This window comes from Triturus cristatus, chromosome 5_1 (genome assembly GCF_964204655.1).
Source record: "Triturus cristatus chromosome 5_1, aTriCri1.1, whole genome shotgun sequence".
NCBI classification, from domain to species: Eukaryota; Metazoa; Chordata; class Amphibia; order Caudata; family Salamandridae; genus Triturus; species Triturus cristatus.
Window position 1 is genome coordinate 780219101 of NC_140587.1, and position 20684 is coordinate 780239784.

Genomic DNA, 20684 nt, shown 5'->3' on the forward strand with positions numbered 1-20684 from the left:
GACCCTCTCTTTGTATGTCCGGGTCTAGAAGTCGCTGGCTCAAAAGTTAGATCTGAACTACCTGTCCACATACATGAAAACTGTATTAATTCCGTGCTGACTCTGAATTTGGCTTCTGGGGCACAGATTCTCATTTGCCCCATTGAGCAGTAACATCCTGGTAGATAAGTTAGTCTTCATTGTCAGAGCATTGTACAGGAGTGCAATGGATTGACTGAATAACATTTACACAAAATGAACGGGTGCTTTGCTTTCAAATAGCTATTCGTTAATTTAGCATTTGAGTGTGAATCCATATGCCCATTGACAAATGGCTTGTTGAAAACACAGTGCAAACTAGAAACTAGACTGAAGCCTGTTGCTATTGTTTTTGAGGTTCACATTTCAGGAGTTGATAACTTGCCTCTACGTTCTGGGCATTTACTCTGCCTCACTTACTATCGTTCAGAGGCCCCTCGCTATCGTGCATCTTGAATGAGCTGGAATCTTGTGCACGGTCCACCATCAGATAGTCTGCTTCTGAGAGTCCATGGCTGTCCCATAGTCATTAATGGTAAGGATGCACTGGATTTCTTAATCTTTGACACTAGTTCCAGTCAGAGTACTTTTTGCCAAGTCCAGAGAAGCCTGCTACCCCTGTAACTCTGGCACCCCCTCCAGACACAGATTCTCATTTTGTTATTAAAGATCTGATAGTTACTTCTCCTCACTCGAAGTCTGTTCCTTCCCCTTGGGGGGAACATAATTTGAAGGCTAAACGATTTGGATTCCCACAGGCCATGTGACAAGTCATTGGGTTTGGACCTTAACATAGGATTCACGTAAAGCCTTGCCCCTACCATCTTTTACAGGATCCCTTCACTGAGTCACTCTCTAAAAGAAATCACCCATGAGCATAATCTGGTGAGAATATCTTTCATGATTCTTTCTCACCCTACCTTGATGTTCAATCTTAATGAATTTCTGTTCTAGAGGGGTAGGTGGGAGTGCAACCATTCCAATGTCCTCACACATCACTTCAACGTGAGGTAATGCATAAATTGTGCAGGGGCGCCCTCTAAGCCTGTTGCAGCAAACTCTGAATGTGGCACTGTAGTACATGTCCGAGAACTTTGATTAATCCTATCAGGGGGCCTTTCTTCAAGACTGAAATGCTAGTTTTACATTTTGCTTCCCCATTGGATCTGATATTTTCTTCCTCTCTCCCAAACCACTAAAACGGTTTTGTATGTATGGCCTTATACCCATGCAGTCCATTTTAGACCTCCATCTTGCGCACCTCTCCAACCTCTGTACAGTGGGTGTCTAAGCTACCACTGCCAGTGGACTCCTCTTCAGCAGACCATCTTACCCCTGTTTTGTTCATGAACACCCCTTTTAAAATACCTTCATATATACCCATGTGACGATGCTGCTGACTTGACTCCAGGCATGGAACCCATTATGTGAACGAACCAGAGGAATGATTACAGTCACAAGAGCAGGTCTAGGGATGCCATGGATTGATTTTGACGTATAAAGCCCAGACAGAAGTGTCACTCTTTGTTCATGATCTCTTAAAGTGAATAGCACATTAAGAGCTCCTGTGTCTGAGACTCTTTACATCTCTTCCCAAGCACAGTTGTTTTTGGGTCTAAAATATTGATGGCCTTTCCTTCCCATTCCAGTGGGTTCCCTTGCTAGGGGGGTTGCTGTAGAGAACACAAAGACCTTATGGGCACCTAAAGAGGAAAATGCAGACTTCCCAGGGCAGTTGAAACAGACTCCACATCGGTTTTGGTTGAAGGCAGTGAGCTTACTCCTGGTTCCAGATATTGATGACCTTGTTTACGGCACGGATGATTCTTTGCCTTTGCATTGGCTTAGGCCTTCCCCTAGTAACCCTGATGTGTTAAGCACCAAACGTCTAAACACACACACATTAGATACACATTTGTCATAGGTATTGCCCAGAAAGTCCATTTATATCAAAAGTTCATTCTTTCATTGTTCCTGTGCCCTCAGCCAACATGTGTTTCGTCGATGGGCGTCTTGCCCCACCACTTCGTCAGGGCTAGAATAGAACAAAAAATGTCATTTTACATAGGCAAAGATATGCCTACAGTGTGAACAACAATCTCCCTGTGACAAAATGTATCAAGGCCTTGTTGCATAGGCCTTTTGATCAAAGCGTGGTGGAAGCCCGTGCATCACTAGCCTTCATGTGCGTGAAAGTGCTTAGACATTAAATCTCATATTACAGTTCATGCTTAATACACTTCATAAAGTTGTGGCATAGTATAAGCAAGAGATGATTTTTTTAAAATTTATTTAGAAAGTTTTATATAGCGCGAACATGCCCACCGAGGGTATCAGAGTGCTTTACAGTTTATGCATCAAGAAGGGTACAAGCAAACAAAAGGGAATCAACATAGCAAAAAATTCAGTCATATGATGTCCGACATTCTCGTGAACCAGGCAGCTGGGCCACAAATCCACGTCTATGGCCACAGTGTCCAATGGAGAAGCCTGACTGAGGTAGAAATGTCTTTAAGAGGGCAGTGGAAGGGTTCACCCTGACTTCGGGGGGAGGAAGGGAGTTCCAGATACTCTGAGCCGTACCAAAGAAGGTTCGATAGTAGGTCTTTTTTTTTTCTTCTTAAATTTTTGTGGTTTGAGCAAAAGGGTGCTGGCGCTTCTGGAGGCTCTCGAACCACATGAGAACTCAAGCTTCTGGGCGAGGTAAAGCGGGGTCTTGAAGTGGATGGCTTTGTGTGCCATGCATGCAATTTATAACTGTATCCGAGTTTCATATGGAAGCCAATTCAGGGCAAGCAAGTTCGGAGAAATATGGTTGTATTTTTTAGTGCCAGTTATGAGCCTAGCAGCCAAATTGAGGCCAACTCTAAGAGGAGCCGTCTTCACTCTGGGCAAGCAGCACAGCGTTGCGCTGCCGTAGTCCAGCTTTGAGATCACTAATGCTTGCACTGCAACCTTTACGTCATGAACAGGGAGATAGGGTTTTAGTTTTCTTAGGATGCTGAGTTGGAAGTTCGGTCCTTTGGTGAGGGAACAAATGTGCTTCTGCATGTTCAGAGACTTTTGTCTCTAATATCCAGAGAGGATGCCGAATCAACGAGGTGAGGTCTACAATTAAGAGCAGTAAGCTGATTCAACCATTGGTCCATGACCTGAGATTGTTTGAGGGGTGAGATTAGGAGGAATTCCGTTTTTGGAGCATTAAGCTTCAGATGGTTACTTGTCAGGCAGTTTTGTGTTTCCAGCTGGACTGAGTTGAGGGACTGAATGTCTTCGGGGGAGACGATCTTCAGGTATAGTTGGGTATCATCCGCATACATGTGATGGTGAATGCTGGATGATTTCAAAATTTCTGTCAGAGGCTCCATGAACAGGTTAATGTGCATGTATGAGAGTGCTGAACCCTGGGTAACCCCCAGAGTGACCGGTGCAGGATGGGACAGGGATTGGTTCACATTGAAGATTTGGGATCTGTTCTGAAGGAACGAAGAGAAACAGTTTAGTACAGGACCAGGAGGTGCCAGGAGGTCAATTATGTTATCGTGTTTGACGGTATCTAATGCTGACGAAAGGTCAAGAAGGATCAATAGGAATTACTCATTATGGTCCAAGATTCTTCTTTTTTTTAAGTTTTTTTTTTTTTATTTTGAAAATAAAACAAAACGTCAAACAAGGCATGAATACACAATTCACAATGATTGTCCATCCACAATGGTCTTATATGGCAGTTGTACAAATAAAAAGTCTGTTGTAGGTGGATCTGTAGATGGGCTTGAACGATCTGGGCGCACATGGAGAAAGGTTCACAGTTATAATGCTCGTGGTTACCAACAGCATGGACATACATTGCATCTTTCAAGGCTCCTACCCCGATCTTCCAGGTAACCGTCCCCCTCCCTCCACTTCCCCTTCCACCTCCAGATCATAGTATTGTATCCATGGTGCCCATATCTTCCGAAATTTCCGAGGGCAGCCCTAGCCTTATACTTCACTTGTTCCGCAACCATATACAGATCAAGACTTGCCCTCCATTCATTAAGTGTAGGTAGTTGCGGGCCCCCCCAGTACTTAGCTATATCCCGTTTGGCTACCACCAACCCCAAATTGGCTAATACAAGTTTACGTCACGGGATGTCCACGTCTGTCGGGATTCCCAGGAGAAAAAACCTTGGTTCCAGCTCTATTTGGACTTCCAGTATGTTAAGCTCTCCCACAATCCTTCCCCCGTATGCCTGGATCTCGTTGCATTCCCAAAGGGTATGTATGAATGTTCTGCATTCTACGCGGCATCTAAGACAATCTGGGCTTACAGCTCTCCCTATTTTATGCAATCTCACTCTATCAAAATAAGTTCTGTTCAGGATTTTGTATTGGATGAGACGTAACCTAAGTTTAATTGCCACTTCACGTGGCTGCATGAGACCGGCCTCCCAGTCTATATCTTCCATTACACCAGTGGTCCTCTCCCATTTTGCTCGAAGTGGACCCAGTTTGTCAGGCATGTTAATGAGTAACGTTTTAAAGGTAAACAAAATGCCTTTGGCCGGGATCTCCTCCTGCAGGAGTCGACCCTCTAACGGGGCGTATTCCGGTAGTGTCTCCCCACCCAACCCCTCCGCAATCCATGCATGTTTCAAACGGAGGTATACATATGCCTGAGTGTTGTGGAGTTGGTATCTGGCCTGGAGTGTGCTGAAAGAGGCCAACAAACCATTTTCCAGGACGTCTATGGTCCAACATTCTAAGTGCATCATCGACAATGTGCGTTAGCGTAGACTCTGTACTATGGCCCGGGCGGAATCCAGATTGGCATTGGTCCAGGAGTTGGGAATGGTCGATGTGGTTACAGAGTTGGGCGAGCACACATTTCTCCAGGAGCTTTGCCAAAGTGGGGATGTTAGAGATTCGGCGAAAGTTATGAAGGTCCAAGGGATCAAGATGGTTTCTTCAGAATCGGGGTAACTTGACCCAATTTTAGGCAATCCGGAATAGCACCTTGTTGAAGTGATGCATTGACGATCGTAGTCCAGAGTGTTAGTAAGGAGGATCTAACTTCCGGGAAAAGGTTTGATGGCAGAGGGTCGTTGTAGTGATTGGAAGGTTTCAAAGTCAACAGCATTTTGCGTATGGTGCATTCATCCAAGGTTTGGAATAGACTCCAGGATGCATTGTTTTTGGGGAGGTAGGGCAACGCAGGGTCAGTGATGTCACACCCTGGGGGACAGAGGGTGTTCAGTGGACTGATCGACAGGTGATCAAGGGCAGAACGTAATTTGGTTTCAATCTTAATAATCTTATCTGTGAAGAAATCGGCTAATTCTTCACAGTCCGCAATGTCCCTTGTGCCAGTGACGAGAAATTAGGATGACTGTTAGCTTGGAACTTGATGAGTTCGAACTGTTTTTTTGGACTTTTTTTGCTTGCACTGGTTAGGTTCTAAAAAAGGTGGCCTTCGAGCATCGGATGAGTTTATTGTATATGCTTTTCAGGGATCTCAAATGTTCGAGATGTTCAAGGGAGGGATGGGATCTCAACAGCCTTTCCGCAAGTCTTAAATTTCTTCTTTCGGAATTAAGACTATCATTGAACCACGGTTTGGAGAGTTTAGAGGACATTCTTTTAAGCTGTAGTGGTGCAACCGAGTCTAGTACCTTAAGCATTGAGTGGTTGTAGTGGGCCGTAAGGTCCTGGACATCCGACATGTTCAAGGGAGGGGGCAGGGTGTTATCGCAGAGAGTAGTCAGATCTTGCGAGTTGATGTTCCGTAGACATCTTTTAAACTGTTTTGGGTTCTTAGGCTGGGCTCTATTTGCTCTAACCGATTCCAGGATGAGGAAGGTGATGCAATAATAATCTGTCCAATCACACAGGAGGGTCGACTCCAGGAGGATGAAGTTGGGCTTACCAATGACAAGATCTAAGGTAGCTCCTTTGATACGAGTAGGGCTGTTACAGATTTAGGTTAAGTTGAGGTCTAATAGGAAGTATTTAAGGCTATTGACCACCACATCATTTACATCGGTCCAGTGGAGGTTGAAATCTCCCAGGAAGATCTGAGTGCCATGGTTAATCCGTATTGACGAGATAATGTCCATGATCTGTTCTGTGAAGGGAAAGTTGTCGCGAGGGGGGTGGTAAAACATGTGCAGTTTGCATGAGTGATTGTTGCAACCAGTCACTTCAATGCATAGGTAGTCACAGTACGGCAGGAGGTCTGCATGTAGTACTTTCACTGTTAGATTGCTACGATGTAAACATGCGATGCCTCCACCTTGACCATTAGTTCTGGTCAGCCTACTGATATCAAAGTTTGGGGGCATTAACATGTCCAGGATGGGAGCAGCTGAGTCATTTAGCCAGGTTTCCAGATGATACTGTGTTTTCCCTGTTGTCAACCCCTTAGAGAGCAAATAGTATCAGAGGCAGATGGCTGCGGACCCTAGTGAGCCCCAGCTATCTGAAACAGCAGCTATGGGTGAATTGGCTCACACAACAGTCACTGGGATTTTACAAGTGCGGTCATTGTGGAATGTTTAGGTGGGATGTATAGGTAGGTGGGCATTAGACAAAACCAAAAGTGTCAGAAATGGGGAAACTGTAGAATACACTATATGCCTTCACATTAATTGCAGTAAAAAATGTGTGGTATATGTTATGTGTATGTGTAAACACATCCAAGTAGAAAGGACAATACGTGCTCAGAGACAGAGTTGGTGAACACATAAGGGCTGTCAAATCTGGTGATATCAAATATCCGATAACGGTTCATGCAATTGAGTACCAAGTACAGGGAATTCACAGGAGCTTTACGTTTTTTGGCATTGGTCATGTGACCAGGGATCCCAGCGGTGGGAACAGGGATTTACACCTAAGAAGGCGTGAAGCATTGTGGATAATGAAACTACAGAAAGTGGAAAATGGTTTTAATATAGAACATGAGCTACAGTACTTTCTAGGAGACTGAACTACTGTAAATCCTTTTTTGAGAATCCATAAACAACATTGACCTAAACAGCCATCTCGTAACTATCGCTTTTGGGTGGTATTCTTGCCTAATGGCAGTGTTTGTAAGATGCACATTCACATAAAGGCAGTGTTGAGGTTGCTTTGTATTTTGGGGCAATGCTATGATCCAGGAGACCCACTGGGTTGGTCCTTCAACCTCTTCAATGATGCCAGCCGGTTCAAGTCAAGCCAACTCCGCTTCTCATTTAGGAGACCAGCCTGATTTGTGTGTCTGAAGCACAAGTAGCCTGGTCTGCTGATTTGGAAACCCCTATTACCGAGGAACAGTGGCGATAATGCTGAGCTCAATCTAAGACCCTCGCCCCAAATTACATACTTCGCTTAATTCATTTCAAATACCTGCATAAAGTATATCGTACACCTGTACAGCTGGTAGCTTTGCTTGAATATGCTAGGGAGCGTGAGCTGACTGCTACCTTATTATTGTTGGCCAGACGCAGAGTGGCAATTCATTGGAATAGGTGCTCCGCAAATCGATTGGCTTGCTGGCCGCAGGATGCCGCTTACTGCCAGGAGCAGTTGGATATCTGCTATGGGCTGATGCCTGTACACTCCTGACCGAGTGGCATTTGGGCACCACTGGTGGGCTATCTGATGGCGCAGCAGAACGCCGACTTGAGTGATGAGCACGCTAACTCTCATGAAGATGTCCCTTGTATTTTGGACCATGTCTGACAGGAATCATGTTTGGTTTCCCTGGAGAGGGCTCTCTGCCTTCCCTGAGTGGAATTTGGCAGGCCTGTGGGCTCACATAATGCTCGCCAAGTGGAGTTTGATTCTTGACGTGCTGTATACTGTGCTGCTAAGATGTGAGATATATGGGACATTTTGATGTATCAATATGCTCTGTATTGATATCTGTATCTGAACAGTAGCTCACTGTCCCGCTTGGTTCTGTTCATATAGAGCTCTGCGTTCTTAATAAATGCACATTTAAAAAACAAACTCTACTTTGGACCTACTTTGGAATGCAGCACACAAACAGTGATATGCTACAGGCTGCTTTGTGTGGCCAGTTTACAGCTGCACCATCTTGCCCTTCAGGTGTTCTAAGCTCTTGAAACTTGCTTTAAAGTCATTTAGAATGTAACTGAGCGTGCAAGTGCTGACTCCGGAGCAATTTATATTTTCAGAAGTGTGCAAATGGAACGATCCAGACTTGAGCTACAAACACTTTAGCAACGACAATGTGGTCTTTGTGAGCAATAGGAGTAGTAATAACCTTGCAGGGTGGTAGGTGTGCAGTGTTCCTTTATATAATAAGATGTGGTTGGTTGAAGGATTGGTTGTGGTTATTGTGGGAGGTTTTGTGATTTCATCACTTTGATGGAGGAACTTGTATCGATCAGGTTCATTACAGGTTTGTTACAGATTACTGATTTGTACCTGACATTTAGTCTGGTTCCTTTAAAGATTATCACACTTACTGATTGCATGTACTCTGTGTACATCGCCCCCGTCCTCCTCCCCAACCCCCTAATAAGATAGTGTTCACCTCAGACTTTTAACTTTGGCAGTGCGAGTATGGGGATAAACAGCCCAAATGTTTTTACGTTGGGAAGATAATCAATGATCATGATGGCTCTGGGCCTTGGAATGGCAGTTTTTATGCACAGTGTTATCGTCTGTGCATGACGCCCTACAAAGTGAGAGTGGGTACCTCTACAGTGGCTTCAGGCAGACCTCTTTGTTGAGAGAGCAGTTGACCAGACAAATTGGAAATTTGATTTATTGGCTTGGTCTTCGTCATGGGTCCCTAGTGCATGACTTCGATGCGTGAGACCTTGATATTTGAGAAAACAGACTAGTGTGAACAAGTTCTTGGTCCCTGATTCTCTGAGAATGAGGCACCTCAACCCTTGGATGATTTGTGCGGAAACCCCTTCAACTTCCTCATGTTGCATACATGTTTGTGGCAGGGATTTGAGGCTGGCATTAAAGATGCAATACTTCCATAACTTACCTGGCCTGTCAGAGCAAGAAGTGTTTCATAGTCAGGCTGATGTGTTATGAATCCAGACACAAATTAATCATGACATGCACTGCATCACTCTTCTCAAACACTGTCACCTCCTCAAGACTGCCTCTAACCAGGATGGTAAGAATGGTCTTCAGGATGTGACTAAGATGAAATAAAATGTACCACCAGGTCCACAAAAAACACTGACACCTATGCTGGGATATTCCCCCCCAGTAGCGGATTTGGGTGGAATAGACTAGTGGTGTTCCCGGTTTCTAAACTGAGATTTCTTTTTTAAACCACCTATGTTAAAAAACAATATATAATAATAGTAAATTGTTACTTGTGTTCAAACTTGAAACTCGAATAATCAATGCATATTTGTGATTACTTTGTAGACTCCATGCCCATTGAGCTCGTGCCTGGACGCAACTTGTTCACTGTTCAAGCCCCTGAGAATAGTGAGAAAAGGTATGTTTTTTTAAAGAATATTTTAATTGAACTGTCTATAATGAGGGTGGATTTGGGGCCTTTAGTCTCTAAACATCCTGTCTTAAATAAAAGTAACCTCTTTCACCGATAAGATGTAATTATCGCTTTCAGTAAAAAGAAAGGCTATCCCTGCCCCTTGTGCTCCAAGAGTTGTGCTTGCATTTATTTATTTATTTACTTCTATTACAATAGTCATGAGAGTGGTACAAGAAGAAAAGTTCCATTTACAAATGTTAAAAAATGCAATTCTAACTGCGAATTATAATAGCTTAATGTGATAATGCTCAAGGAGCAATTTCGATACAAAGCCAAGATTCCTTGGAGCGACGGCTCTTCATCCTCTCTTTAAAAAAATGTTTTTGTTGATTTACTGAGCTTCAAATACTAACCTTTCAACAAACAAAGGTGAGAATGGAGGACATAAAAAGCTTCAACCAATTTATGAAGGAGGTGCATCATGCTCATCGTATCTAGTACCAGTGATAAAGGGCATGCTGCAAGCACCTTTGATGCTATGCTTAAGAGTGGTGATAGCATGGATTGAGCCCAAACTTTTAATAATATGGTTCACAGTTTCACTTACCATCACTTGCAGGGTTGAGCCCCGTCCCCGCGCTGGTCACTTCTTCTTTAGGAGACGGATCTTGGTCACTGTATTATGATTCAAAGAGCCATTTCAGCATCACAAGCAAATACCAAATACAATTCCAAGTTCTTTCAATGATGTGAGTTTGCATTAGTTTTCACAACCTCTATTGTTATTAAGATATTAGCAAGTTTTCTTTTTAACCCCTTCAGCGCGGCGGTAATTCCCCCGCGGTGCTGAAGGGTTCGAGCGCGGGCGGGGCCATGACGGAACGGTTCCGTCATGAGCACAGCGCAACCGATGCTCATGACGGAACCGTTCCGTCATGGGCATGGAAGGGGTTAAATCAAGTAAGTTTACTGAAATCTCATTGGTTAGTACAATTAGTCAAATAGAACATCAAGGACATTCTATAAAGGAAAGGAATTTCAGAGCTGATAGAACTCATTAAGTGTTCAATCTCAAGAAAAAGAGTGAGATTAAAGGAGCATAAAGCCCAAAACCAAATTGGCACCGCAGAACTTCCCGTAAAGAGTAGTTTATGAACCTCAGCTGAGTCTCAGTAAATCATTTTGAATCGGCATACAATTGCAATAGCAATCTGTAAAAATCAAGCATCAAGTAGAAACGCAAACGAAGGACAGTAGCCACAACCATCAAGGGAATGGGTCTAGGAAAATTCCCCAAAGCATTGAGAAAAAACATTGAAACTAACTAGGAACATGCACTAATATAAAAGACGTGAATACATGTTGCAGGCATTGTATCAGGCTTCTTCCTCCCTGGTCCAGTCCAGAGGCTGCTGACCCCTGTGAGCGGGTTCCGTTCTTCTTTTCCCATGAAAATATATGCAGATTTTAAAGCTTTATCACCAGTTTGCTACAGACATTCTTAAGATCTGGAAACAAAAGCCTCAGTTCATATTGGTATCGATCGGAAGTTGTCCTTCTACAATAATTGTTTCACTGCGTACACTATGAACTATGCCAAAGAGAAGAAACATTATCTTTGCAAGAATACTCTTAAGGAATGCTTTTTATTAATAGGAACAAGAAATATTGTTTTGAATGTGCCACGGTTCTATTCCGGCATTATGTGAAATAGGGTAGGAATCTGAAATGAAATCAATACACACAATATGTTGCTTAGTAAAATAATACATTTGATTAAAACCGAAACAATCTGCAGCTATGACGAATATTTCTAAGCATGCCACACTTCTAAATTATATTTTGCATAATTCAGCAACATTAGGTTCACTTCTAGTCTAAGGAAGCTTGCTTTTAAGTATTTCTATGGCCTATACACATAGGGGCATATGCATCAACCAAACTAATACCGATTCCTTAATAGCGAAAAATAAGGAATCGCCATTAAGGAATCGGTAATTGGCATGCATCAACAGATTCGGTAAAATTTAGCGATTCCTTAAAAATCGCTAAATTTACCGATTCCTTAATAGCGGGGCACGCAAACGGCCCCACTAGCAAATAGCGAGTTCGGTAATACCGATTTGGCTAATAGCGAGTTCGGTAATACCGAATTAGCAATTACCGAATCGGTAATAGCGAAATCGCAAATTGCCGCGTCGCACCGGGAACAGGCTGATGACATCACCAACCAGGAAATACTGCTGCCCCACCCACATAGCCTCGACAGAGGAGCAGACAGGAGCTGGAAAGAAGGACAGGCTGTGCAGAGTGAGGCCACACAGATTCTGCCAGTCACAGCACACATCCATCATGTCGCAGGAAGTGCCATCCAGCGCTGAATCTGCACGCAAGCGCAAGAAGAAGTTTTCAGACAGGGAGCTGGAGTACCTCATCGAGGGAGTGGCCAGCAAACACGACCGCCTCTTTGGCAAGCTGTCCCTCAAGGTGCCTGAGACCGAGAAGCGGCGCATCTGGCAGCGCATCCGTGAGAGGGTCAATGCGGTTGGCGTCACTAGCCGCAGCATCGACGATCTCAAAAAACGGTGGTATGACCTCCGGAAGCGCGCAAAAGAGAGGATTGCTGAGAGGCTCCGGGAGGCAAGAAGGACTGGAGGCGGAACAAGCACTGCACCATCCAACACAGCCCTGGAGGACCTTGTGGAAGGGACGATAGAGCGGGAAGCCGTCGTGGGGGTGATCCAGATGGACACGTCCGGCGCAGCCACAAGTGCCCAAGGTAAGATGCATGCCTGTGCCACACCCAGCATAGCGTAAATCCATACCCATGCCCCCAGCCCAATCTCACTGTGTCTGCAGCTCTGGCACAGACAGTTCCACACATGACACTACTGCATCTTGGGAGTTGTAGTCTAGTCAGCCCAGAGTGCAGGCACAGGCGTAAATCCTCACACAACACATATTTTGTACATGGCTGTAGACTGTTCATTTGTTGGACCACAGAGGGACATTTATGGGTACAACACTATGTAGGTGTAATCATCCCACTAATCATGCACTGTTTCACACACAGATGCATCACCTGGGGACTCTGACGACAGCGACCAGCTGATCATATCTGAGACACCCGTGGAGTCAGACCAGGAGACTGTGCAGGATGCGCACGCACCGCCAACACCTGCCACCCCACCAGCACCACCTCCACCAGCGCCACAATCATCGGCACCAGCACCAGTGCCACAAGCCAAGGCACCACCACCTGCGCCACAAGCAACGGCACCAGCAAGCCAGCCTGCAGCCAGTGCAGCCACAATACCGCAGAGGCACAGGCACCAAGTTGCGCCCTTGCAGGAGATGGCAACCCCCCCCCCGCAATTGGCACCCACGCAGCGCACATCCACACCACCTGCTGCACCACATGGAGGCTCAAGACACGCACGGCGTCACAGGGCCCGTCGCAGTTCCGTCTCCTCAGCTGACCAGGATGTCCCAACAACCTCTGCAATTGAGGAGAGGATGCTGCGCACACAGAACCTGCAGGGAAGACATGTGGCTAGCATCAGCTGCAACATCGTGCGCCTAGCGAGGGAGATGCGCGCCATGACTGCAGCAGTCACCGACATGGGCTCCGCGGTCAGGGACATGGGCACGGCGGTCAGGGACCAGACCACTGCGGTTGCTGATGGCAATGCTCAGCTCAGGGAGGAGGTACGTGAGCTCACCCGTGCCATCAGGGAGGGCCATGAGTCCCAGAGGAGGAGTAACCGGCAGCTAATGTTGCGTTCTGCCGCCGCTACCAAGGCCATACAACGGCACAGCAACTGCACCGCTGTGTTGGCACGCCGCACAGTCTCCCTGCAGGTGGACCTTGGGCACTTCTGCGGTGATGTTGCCAAGTCACTGGGACACATCACCACTGCTGTGGAACAACTTCAGAGCAGCACATGCAGTGCTGCAGCATTGGGAGGGGATGACACCAGTGAGGCTGCCTCCAGTGTCAGCAGCGTGTCACTGGCAGAGGCCAGCACCAGGCGCCGAAGTTCGCGTGCCTCCACGGGGGCAGGCCGTGGTGAGGGTTTGGATGCACCTGAGCGGAGGCTTGGTGTACGTGGCAAGCGGCACTAGAAATTTGGACATGCTGCAGGTCCATGGTGGAGCAACCATGGCCATCCAATTATTCTGTTTGCACAGTCCTGACTTTAAGGAACCTTTTATTTACATTTATGCAATCGGAGCATGATTCACAATGCTAGTTCTGTTGCACAATCCTCAGTGCTACTGTGCTTTAAACAGTTGCACCCAACACCAACTTGTAATGTCTCATTTTACCCAGGGTCAAAAATGATTTTGCGTTATGTCTGTCCGCCTCCTATGGCCCTCTGCTGTGTTAGGGATGTGTGCCGGTCGTCGTTGGGCGGGTGGTTGGTCAGCCTGGGGGTCGTCATCCCTGTCCACCTCCATGGGTATCCCCCTTCTGGTGGCAATGTTGTGCAGCATTGCACATACAGCAATTATTCGACAGCATGTGTCTGGTTGGTATAGCATTGCGCCGCCAGTCTTGTGGAGGATACGGAAGCGGCTCTTGAGAATCCCAAAAGTCCGCTCTATCACATTCCTCGTGCTGATGTGTGCAGCGTTGTAGCGATGTTCCTGCGGGGTTGCTGGATTTAGGTATGGGGTTAGTATGTATTCCCGCAGGGCGTAAGCACTGTCACCTAGAAGATAGAAGCATAGACTTAGCATTGGTGATGTACATACATGTGTGGTGTTGGTGTGGGGAAGCGTAGTCCTACTTACCTAACAGGAGTCCCTCTCCAAATTCGCCATTGAGTAGTCGCCTGTGCATTCCACTGTTGCGGAAGATGTATGAGTCGTGTGTGCTCCCTGGGAATTGTGCCACTAGGTCCGTTATGATGTTGTTGGCATCGCACACAACCTGCACGTTGATCGAGTGGTATGACTTGCGGTTCCTGAAAAGGTACTCATTTGCTGACGGAGGGCATATGGGGATATGCGTGCAGTCGATGCATCCAATCACATGTGGAAATTGTGCCACCTGGTAGAATGCCTGTTTGGTGCGGTCCAACTGCTGTGGGGTTGTGGGGAAGCTGATGTGTCTGTGGAGCATTGTCAGCATGGCATCTAGGAATTTTTGGAAGAAGCGTGACAGTGCGCTTTGCGAAACACCTCCGGCAACCGCAATTACCCCCTGGAAACTCCCTGAGGCCAGTAGGTGCAGGCTGCATAGTACCTGAACGTGCGCAGGGATTGCATTTGTCCGGTGGGTCTGGTGCTGCAGTAATGGTTCCAGGTCTGCAATCAGGCGCATGATCATAGCGCGATTGAGGCGATATTTCTGGTACACCTCGTCCTCATTCTGGCCGAGCAGGGTTATGCGCAGTCTGAACACTCGCTCCTGGACCCTTCTCCTGCGCTGTCCTGCTGCATTGATCCGCATCCTCCTTGCAAGCACGTAGAGGGCAGCCATTTTGTGGGAGCCAACAGGGTCTCCTGGGCCAAATTTAAGGGTTTAGTGATTGCCTCAATCATTTGCACATGTAGGAGTTTTTTTTTTTTTTTTTTATTTATTTTTTGTGACTTTACCTCCAGGTTTTGATTCCCCTTATTTAGCTCTGGCAAAATAGCGATTTTTGGGATTTTCGTTATTAGCGAGTTTTGTTGCATTGGGGTGCGATTCGTTATTTGCTATTGGCAATTTCCGGGAGCTAATAGTGATTTCGGTAATTGCGAATTCGGTATTTAGCGATTCGGTAAATTAGCATTTTGGGTATTAGCGATTCGGTATGTCCGAGGTTATTTATTTAGCGATTCGTTATTTGCTCGGGTTTTGGGTTGATGCATTGGGATTGGGTATTTTTAACACAATACCGGGAGCTATTACTGAATCGGTATTTTACCGACTGGATTTTGGCTTGATGCATAAGGGTGATAGTCATGACTGCCTATTGCAGTTTGCACACTTAAAATGTGTGTCAATGCTTTGAATTTTACGTTGCTGAATGAATGAATGAATGAGGGATATTTATATAGTGCAAACAGCTACTCAAATTTGAGTGTCCCGGCTCTGCTTTTTATTAATAGGAACAAGAAATATTGTTTTGAATGTGCCACGGTTCTATTCCGGCATTATGTGAAATAGCGTAGGAGTCTGAAATGAAATCAATACACACAATATGTTGCTTAGTAAAATAATACATTTGATTAAAACCGAAACAATCTGCTGCTATGACGAATATTTCTAAGCATGCCACACTTCTAAATTCTATTTTGCATAATTCAGCAACATTAGGTTCACTTCTAGTCTAAGGAAGCTTGCTTTTTAGTATTTCTATGGCCTATACACATAGTCATGACTGCCTATTGCAGTTTGCACACTTAAAATGTGTGTCAATGCTTTGAATTTTACGTTGCTGAATGAATGAATGGGGGATATTTATATAGTGCAAACAGCTACTCAAATTTGAGTGTCCCGGCTCTGCCAACGAGAAGATATAGAGCGGAGTGAGTCAGCTAAAATAATATAGGCTAAACAGGTCCTTTTTTAGAGATGTGCAGAAGGTGGATGTTAAACATTCCACATTTTAAACTATTAATCTAAATAAATTGCATCCTAATTAGTCAACCCAATCAGTGGCAAAGGAGAAGAAACAAACCCTTCTGTGTCTGTTGCAGTGTCATGTTCGTTTTAATATCTTTACTTGGGTCTTAGTGATGTTAGAGGTTGCTGGGCTGTATCGTCTGTGAGTTCTGTTTACTATTGCTGTCTCCGGGTTCACAATGCTGGTGCGCTTGAAATTGTATAGCCAAGAGGCACTCATTAATTTCTTGACTCTCTGGGTAGTGAGCAGTCAAGACTTACTTCTGGAGGTTCATGGGTTTAGAGATTGATATTCACAAAATAAGACACTCTGTAACTTTGGTGTCCAATCAGTGATTTACATTATACAAATTAAAAATACTTTTATTAAAAGGTAGGTAAGTAACACACTTACAGTTACAATGGGCTCAATCAATTTACAACCCCACACATCACTATAATTCTCTTTTACGGATGCTAAGTTTTTTGTTAACATTGAGACCTACAATCAAATGTTATCCTGAGAAGGATAGTTTAGGTGAACTCTGTAAAATACAGAGAACTTTCTTTGGTTAAAAATAGTTATATAGTGGTGCTACATTGGTGCTCAATCTTACTTTGTGGTAGCTAGATTGGTTACGATGTGCTACCCAACAAATGTGCAGTTTATAGTTCTAACAAGGGCTTTTCTAAAAGTCACCACCCCCACACTAGAATGTTGTGCTCAAGAAAAAGCACTGGGTGTTTCTAGAAATGTCAAGGTGGCTTCGTGTCTGACTATGAGTGACTGCTAAGTATTTATTTGCGATGGTTAAACATGACGTCGACTGGTTCTTATGGCTTATAGTTGGGGACAAAAGTAATTCGTAAGCCAGTTCTCACTAAATGTCTTAAAGTGCACAAAATCATCTGGTGCGTCTATTTTGTAATCTACTAGATGTGACTAGATGTTTAGTGGTGGACATCCTCGGTACCTGGCCTGGAGGGTGGACACCCAGAGCAGTTAAGTGGTCAACCAGCAGTCACTGACGTGGTAATAGTTTTATTGGATGGGGTAAATCTAAGTATAGCTTCTGGTCGGGTCTTGCCTGTGAATTGCAGATACCCAAATCTAAATCCTATATTTTTAAATCAGTCTTTTGTTGGCATATACATTGATGTTGTATTGAGTACAATTTACACCAAAATGTGCGTGATCATTCCACCAAACATATAAAAAACTTTTTTCAGAAACATTCAGAGTTCATTTGTAAAATCCATTTACAGCAAGTTTTTTTGTATGTTCTTTTCAATACATGCTCCAATTTCTGAGCTAAATTAGGTGGAGAAGCCGAAGGTGGCTTTAACATAGTCTTTGTAAATCATCTTCTTGGAATCCTCTATAAACATAATGTCCTTTAATTATTCAACGTAACTTAAAATTTTGTTTGCCTGTAAATTTTGTTGCTGCGTTGTTGGCCTTGTTAAAACTTCAAAGGCCTCCTCAGGACAAGCCACAACATCCTTAGGCTGATGCAGTAAACTCCATGTTGGTATATCTGCTTCCCTAGTGTAAGACTGTATTAGCTCATGCAGACTGAAAAGTACATGCACAAAGAATGTGCTTTGCAAATGCATATAACTCGGACACATATCAGAGTTAGGGAAGTTGCAAATCCATCAGTAAAACAGTGCAGAGGACTCATGCATGCCCTACTTGCCATTAGTAAGTTCACGGAAATGAAGAACCCCAGCTTCAACCAGCAGTGTCTCCAGAACTGTAATTCGGGACAGTCTTCTCCATTCACCCGAACTGGATCTTTCCTTGTCTTTCTTCACTGCATGAAGGGAAGGTAGTTCGCAGAACAAGGTCATTATTCAAGCTTTCCCAGACTGATACCCGGTCTGGGGGAAAATTGCAGCAGAGCAGAGGTTACATTTACAATCTGGGTGCTTTTCTCTTCCTCCTTTACACGCATTAGTAAGTATCCTCGTTGTCTAATCGACAAAAATTAACTGGCTAAAAGAGCAAATACATATGCTTCCCAAGAACGCAAAAAATGGATGATTAGAGTGGGTGCATTATTTGCAGTCACTGCTAATTAGTCTTGGCTAAGATGGAGTGCCAGAGCAAACTAGAGTGTTTGCAATGTTTGCGTGATTTGTGCTTGCTGCCTTCTATGTGTCCACATTTGAGACCAATTTAGGCTGGCTCATTTGTGGTCTATATTGGATGATCACTGGCAGGAGAGCTGGCCGCAACAAAGGAAACTGGGAGGAGTGAGTTTTGCACTTACATGAAAAGCTCACATTATGGACAAAGTGGAAGCCCTTCCCCACCCTGTAGATGAGAAGGTTTAGGGGACAGGGATGGGCAATGTGCACACAAAGGATGTCCGCAATAGATCTCGCCAGCGCCGCTCAAAGGAGTCTACCATTTCTTACAAATACATCTGAGGTGCAGTGCACATAGCACTCATCAATCCAGTCACAATTTGCACAGTCCTGTCCCATCCACTGTACATATGCCAGAAATTATGAAATAGATGGCACCAGCTATGGGAACTGCATGGACCATTTACAGGGAAGCAGTCCTCCCACATCCGTACATGTAGAGAGGCTTGTACATAGGTTTAGAACCAGGCTGCCACCTTCATCAGTGACCCCATAGCCTGCTGGAATTAAAATGGTGTTCCTCTCACTCAGAATGGGGTTATATTTTGGGTGTCTAGCTCCTCCCTACAGCCCTTCCACACCCTGCATCAACACCCAGCTGCACAACAAGCTCCTCCAGTAGGCTTACATCATTGCAAAGCTGTCTGCGGAAAATACACAGGGCTGCCGCTAGACATATATGGGCAGGTGTTATAACTTCACAATTCCAAGCAGAGGATTTGTGTCACAGTAATGGCTTGGGCTTCTTCTGTAACTGTACCAGCTGTTCAACCTCCTGTGTGGCAATTAAGCTAACGTCCAGAAATGGGGACTGCATCCTCTAATAAACTCAAGCAAAGATCTCTGTCTGATATGAATGAAACACCTGAGCATTCTCTAAACACATGTGTTCGAGGCATATGAGCTGCAGATCACACACTTAGGATAGGATCGCCATCTGGTGTTGGGCTCGGATGATTGCAGGTTGTTGTTGTCTTCGGAAGAAGCCTTTTGGTCACGAGATAGGTGACTCCTCCTCTGGACAACAGTGCGCATGGGCATCCACTCTATCCTCCGATTGTTTTTTTCCGCCATTGGGTTCGGATGAACTTTTCCACTCCGGCTGAAAACTTCTGAAAATCCAGCTTTCGAAACCAACAACCTCTACAACTCGACGTCGAAATCCAATCGGACCGGTTCCGGATACGGCTCATGGAAAGGACACCTTTTAAAAAAAAAATGCCCCCAATGTGGAGCAAAGTTCCCCCACAGTGACCACCACGAGGTCTGCAACCTGTGCCTCTCGCCGGAACATAACGAATCCAACTGTCCAGCCTGCGCCGCATTCCGTTCCAAGAAAACCATCCGGGACCGAAGAGCTCGACGCCATATCATGGCCAGACCAGGTCCAGACCCAGAGGACATCTTTGCCCAGGATGTCCCGAAATACGATTCCGAAGACCTCCAAATCGTATCCGAAGCGGACGATTCTGATGACCTCATCACTCCGGGGCAACGAGTGAGTACCAGTGCCCCTACCCCAACCCCCCCAAAAAAGACATTGGTCAAGACTCCGCCAGCTGGCCCCAGTCGCGACCGAAAATCGTCTTCAGAAGCCCCGCCTTCGGGCCCGGCTCCGAAGAAATATAAGCCTGCAGGTGGCTCGGGCTCGAGCAAACCACATGTTATTGTGCCCACAATACCTTCGGCACCGACGACTCGGCACCAAAGCAGGCTCCGAGACCATCGAGGCCGAAATCTCCACCGGCACCAAAACGTTCTTCGGCACCGAAACCATCCTCGGGACCGAAAAAAGTCCACAGAGACTCTACCGATCACTCAAAACATAGATCAGAACCGAAAAAGTCGGCACCAAAGCCACTTTCGGACAATGAATAACTTTTTCGCCCGGATCCCACGCCAAAAAGGATTTACATCAATCCAAAAACCGGACATGTCACCGCTGTGCCATACAAGAAAAGGAAGCTGGATACAACACCTCCTCCAGCTCCCATAAAGAAGAAGGACTTTGCCACCTCACCCATTCGTCCTTCCTCTCCTATATCACCTCTTATCCCACCCCCTCTGCCCCCACCTCCTCCTCTTCTACCATCTCCTTCACATACACCACCTCCACAGGATGATGATGATTGAGGGGGAGACCCGGATGACCTTAATGATCCTAATGATCCTTTCACACTCCCGGATACGGCACCCTTAGATGACTGGGCTTTCCCTTTACCTGACATCCCTGATCCCACCAACCACCTACATACCCCTCCAAACCCTCCCCTCCTGATGACCACCTAGGGTTTGGGCAGCTGATAAACAGGGCAGCACTGTTCCATGGCGTCACCATGCACTCAGATACACCTGAAGAGGATTTTCTTCTCGACACATTTGAGCAGTCGCAAAAATCAGTTCAGATCTTGCCCATGATTAAAGGGGTCATAAAACACGCCACTGAGGTTTTTAAAGACC

General features: G+C 45.4%; 1 protein-coding gene across 4 annotated transcripts in view; it reads left to right on the forward strand.

Moving 5' to 3' along the window:
* Positions 1–20684, forward strand: part of ESCO1 (establishment of sister chromatid cohesion N-acetyltransferase 1) — a 226426-nt gene that overhangs the window by 77436 nt on the left and 128306 nt on the right. For all 4 annotated transcript variants that reach the window (XM_085605782.1, XM_085605786.1, XM_085605784.1 and 1 more), the window contains one exon: positions 9403–9475. In XM_085605782.1, the coding sequence (XP_085461908.1) occupies positions 9403–9475 (73 nt within the window). The remainder of the gene's footprint in view (positions 1–9402; positions 9476–20684) is intronic.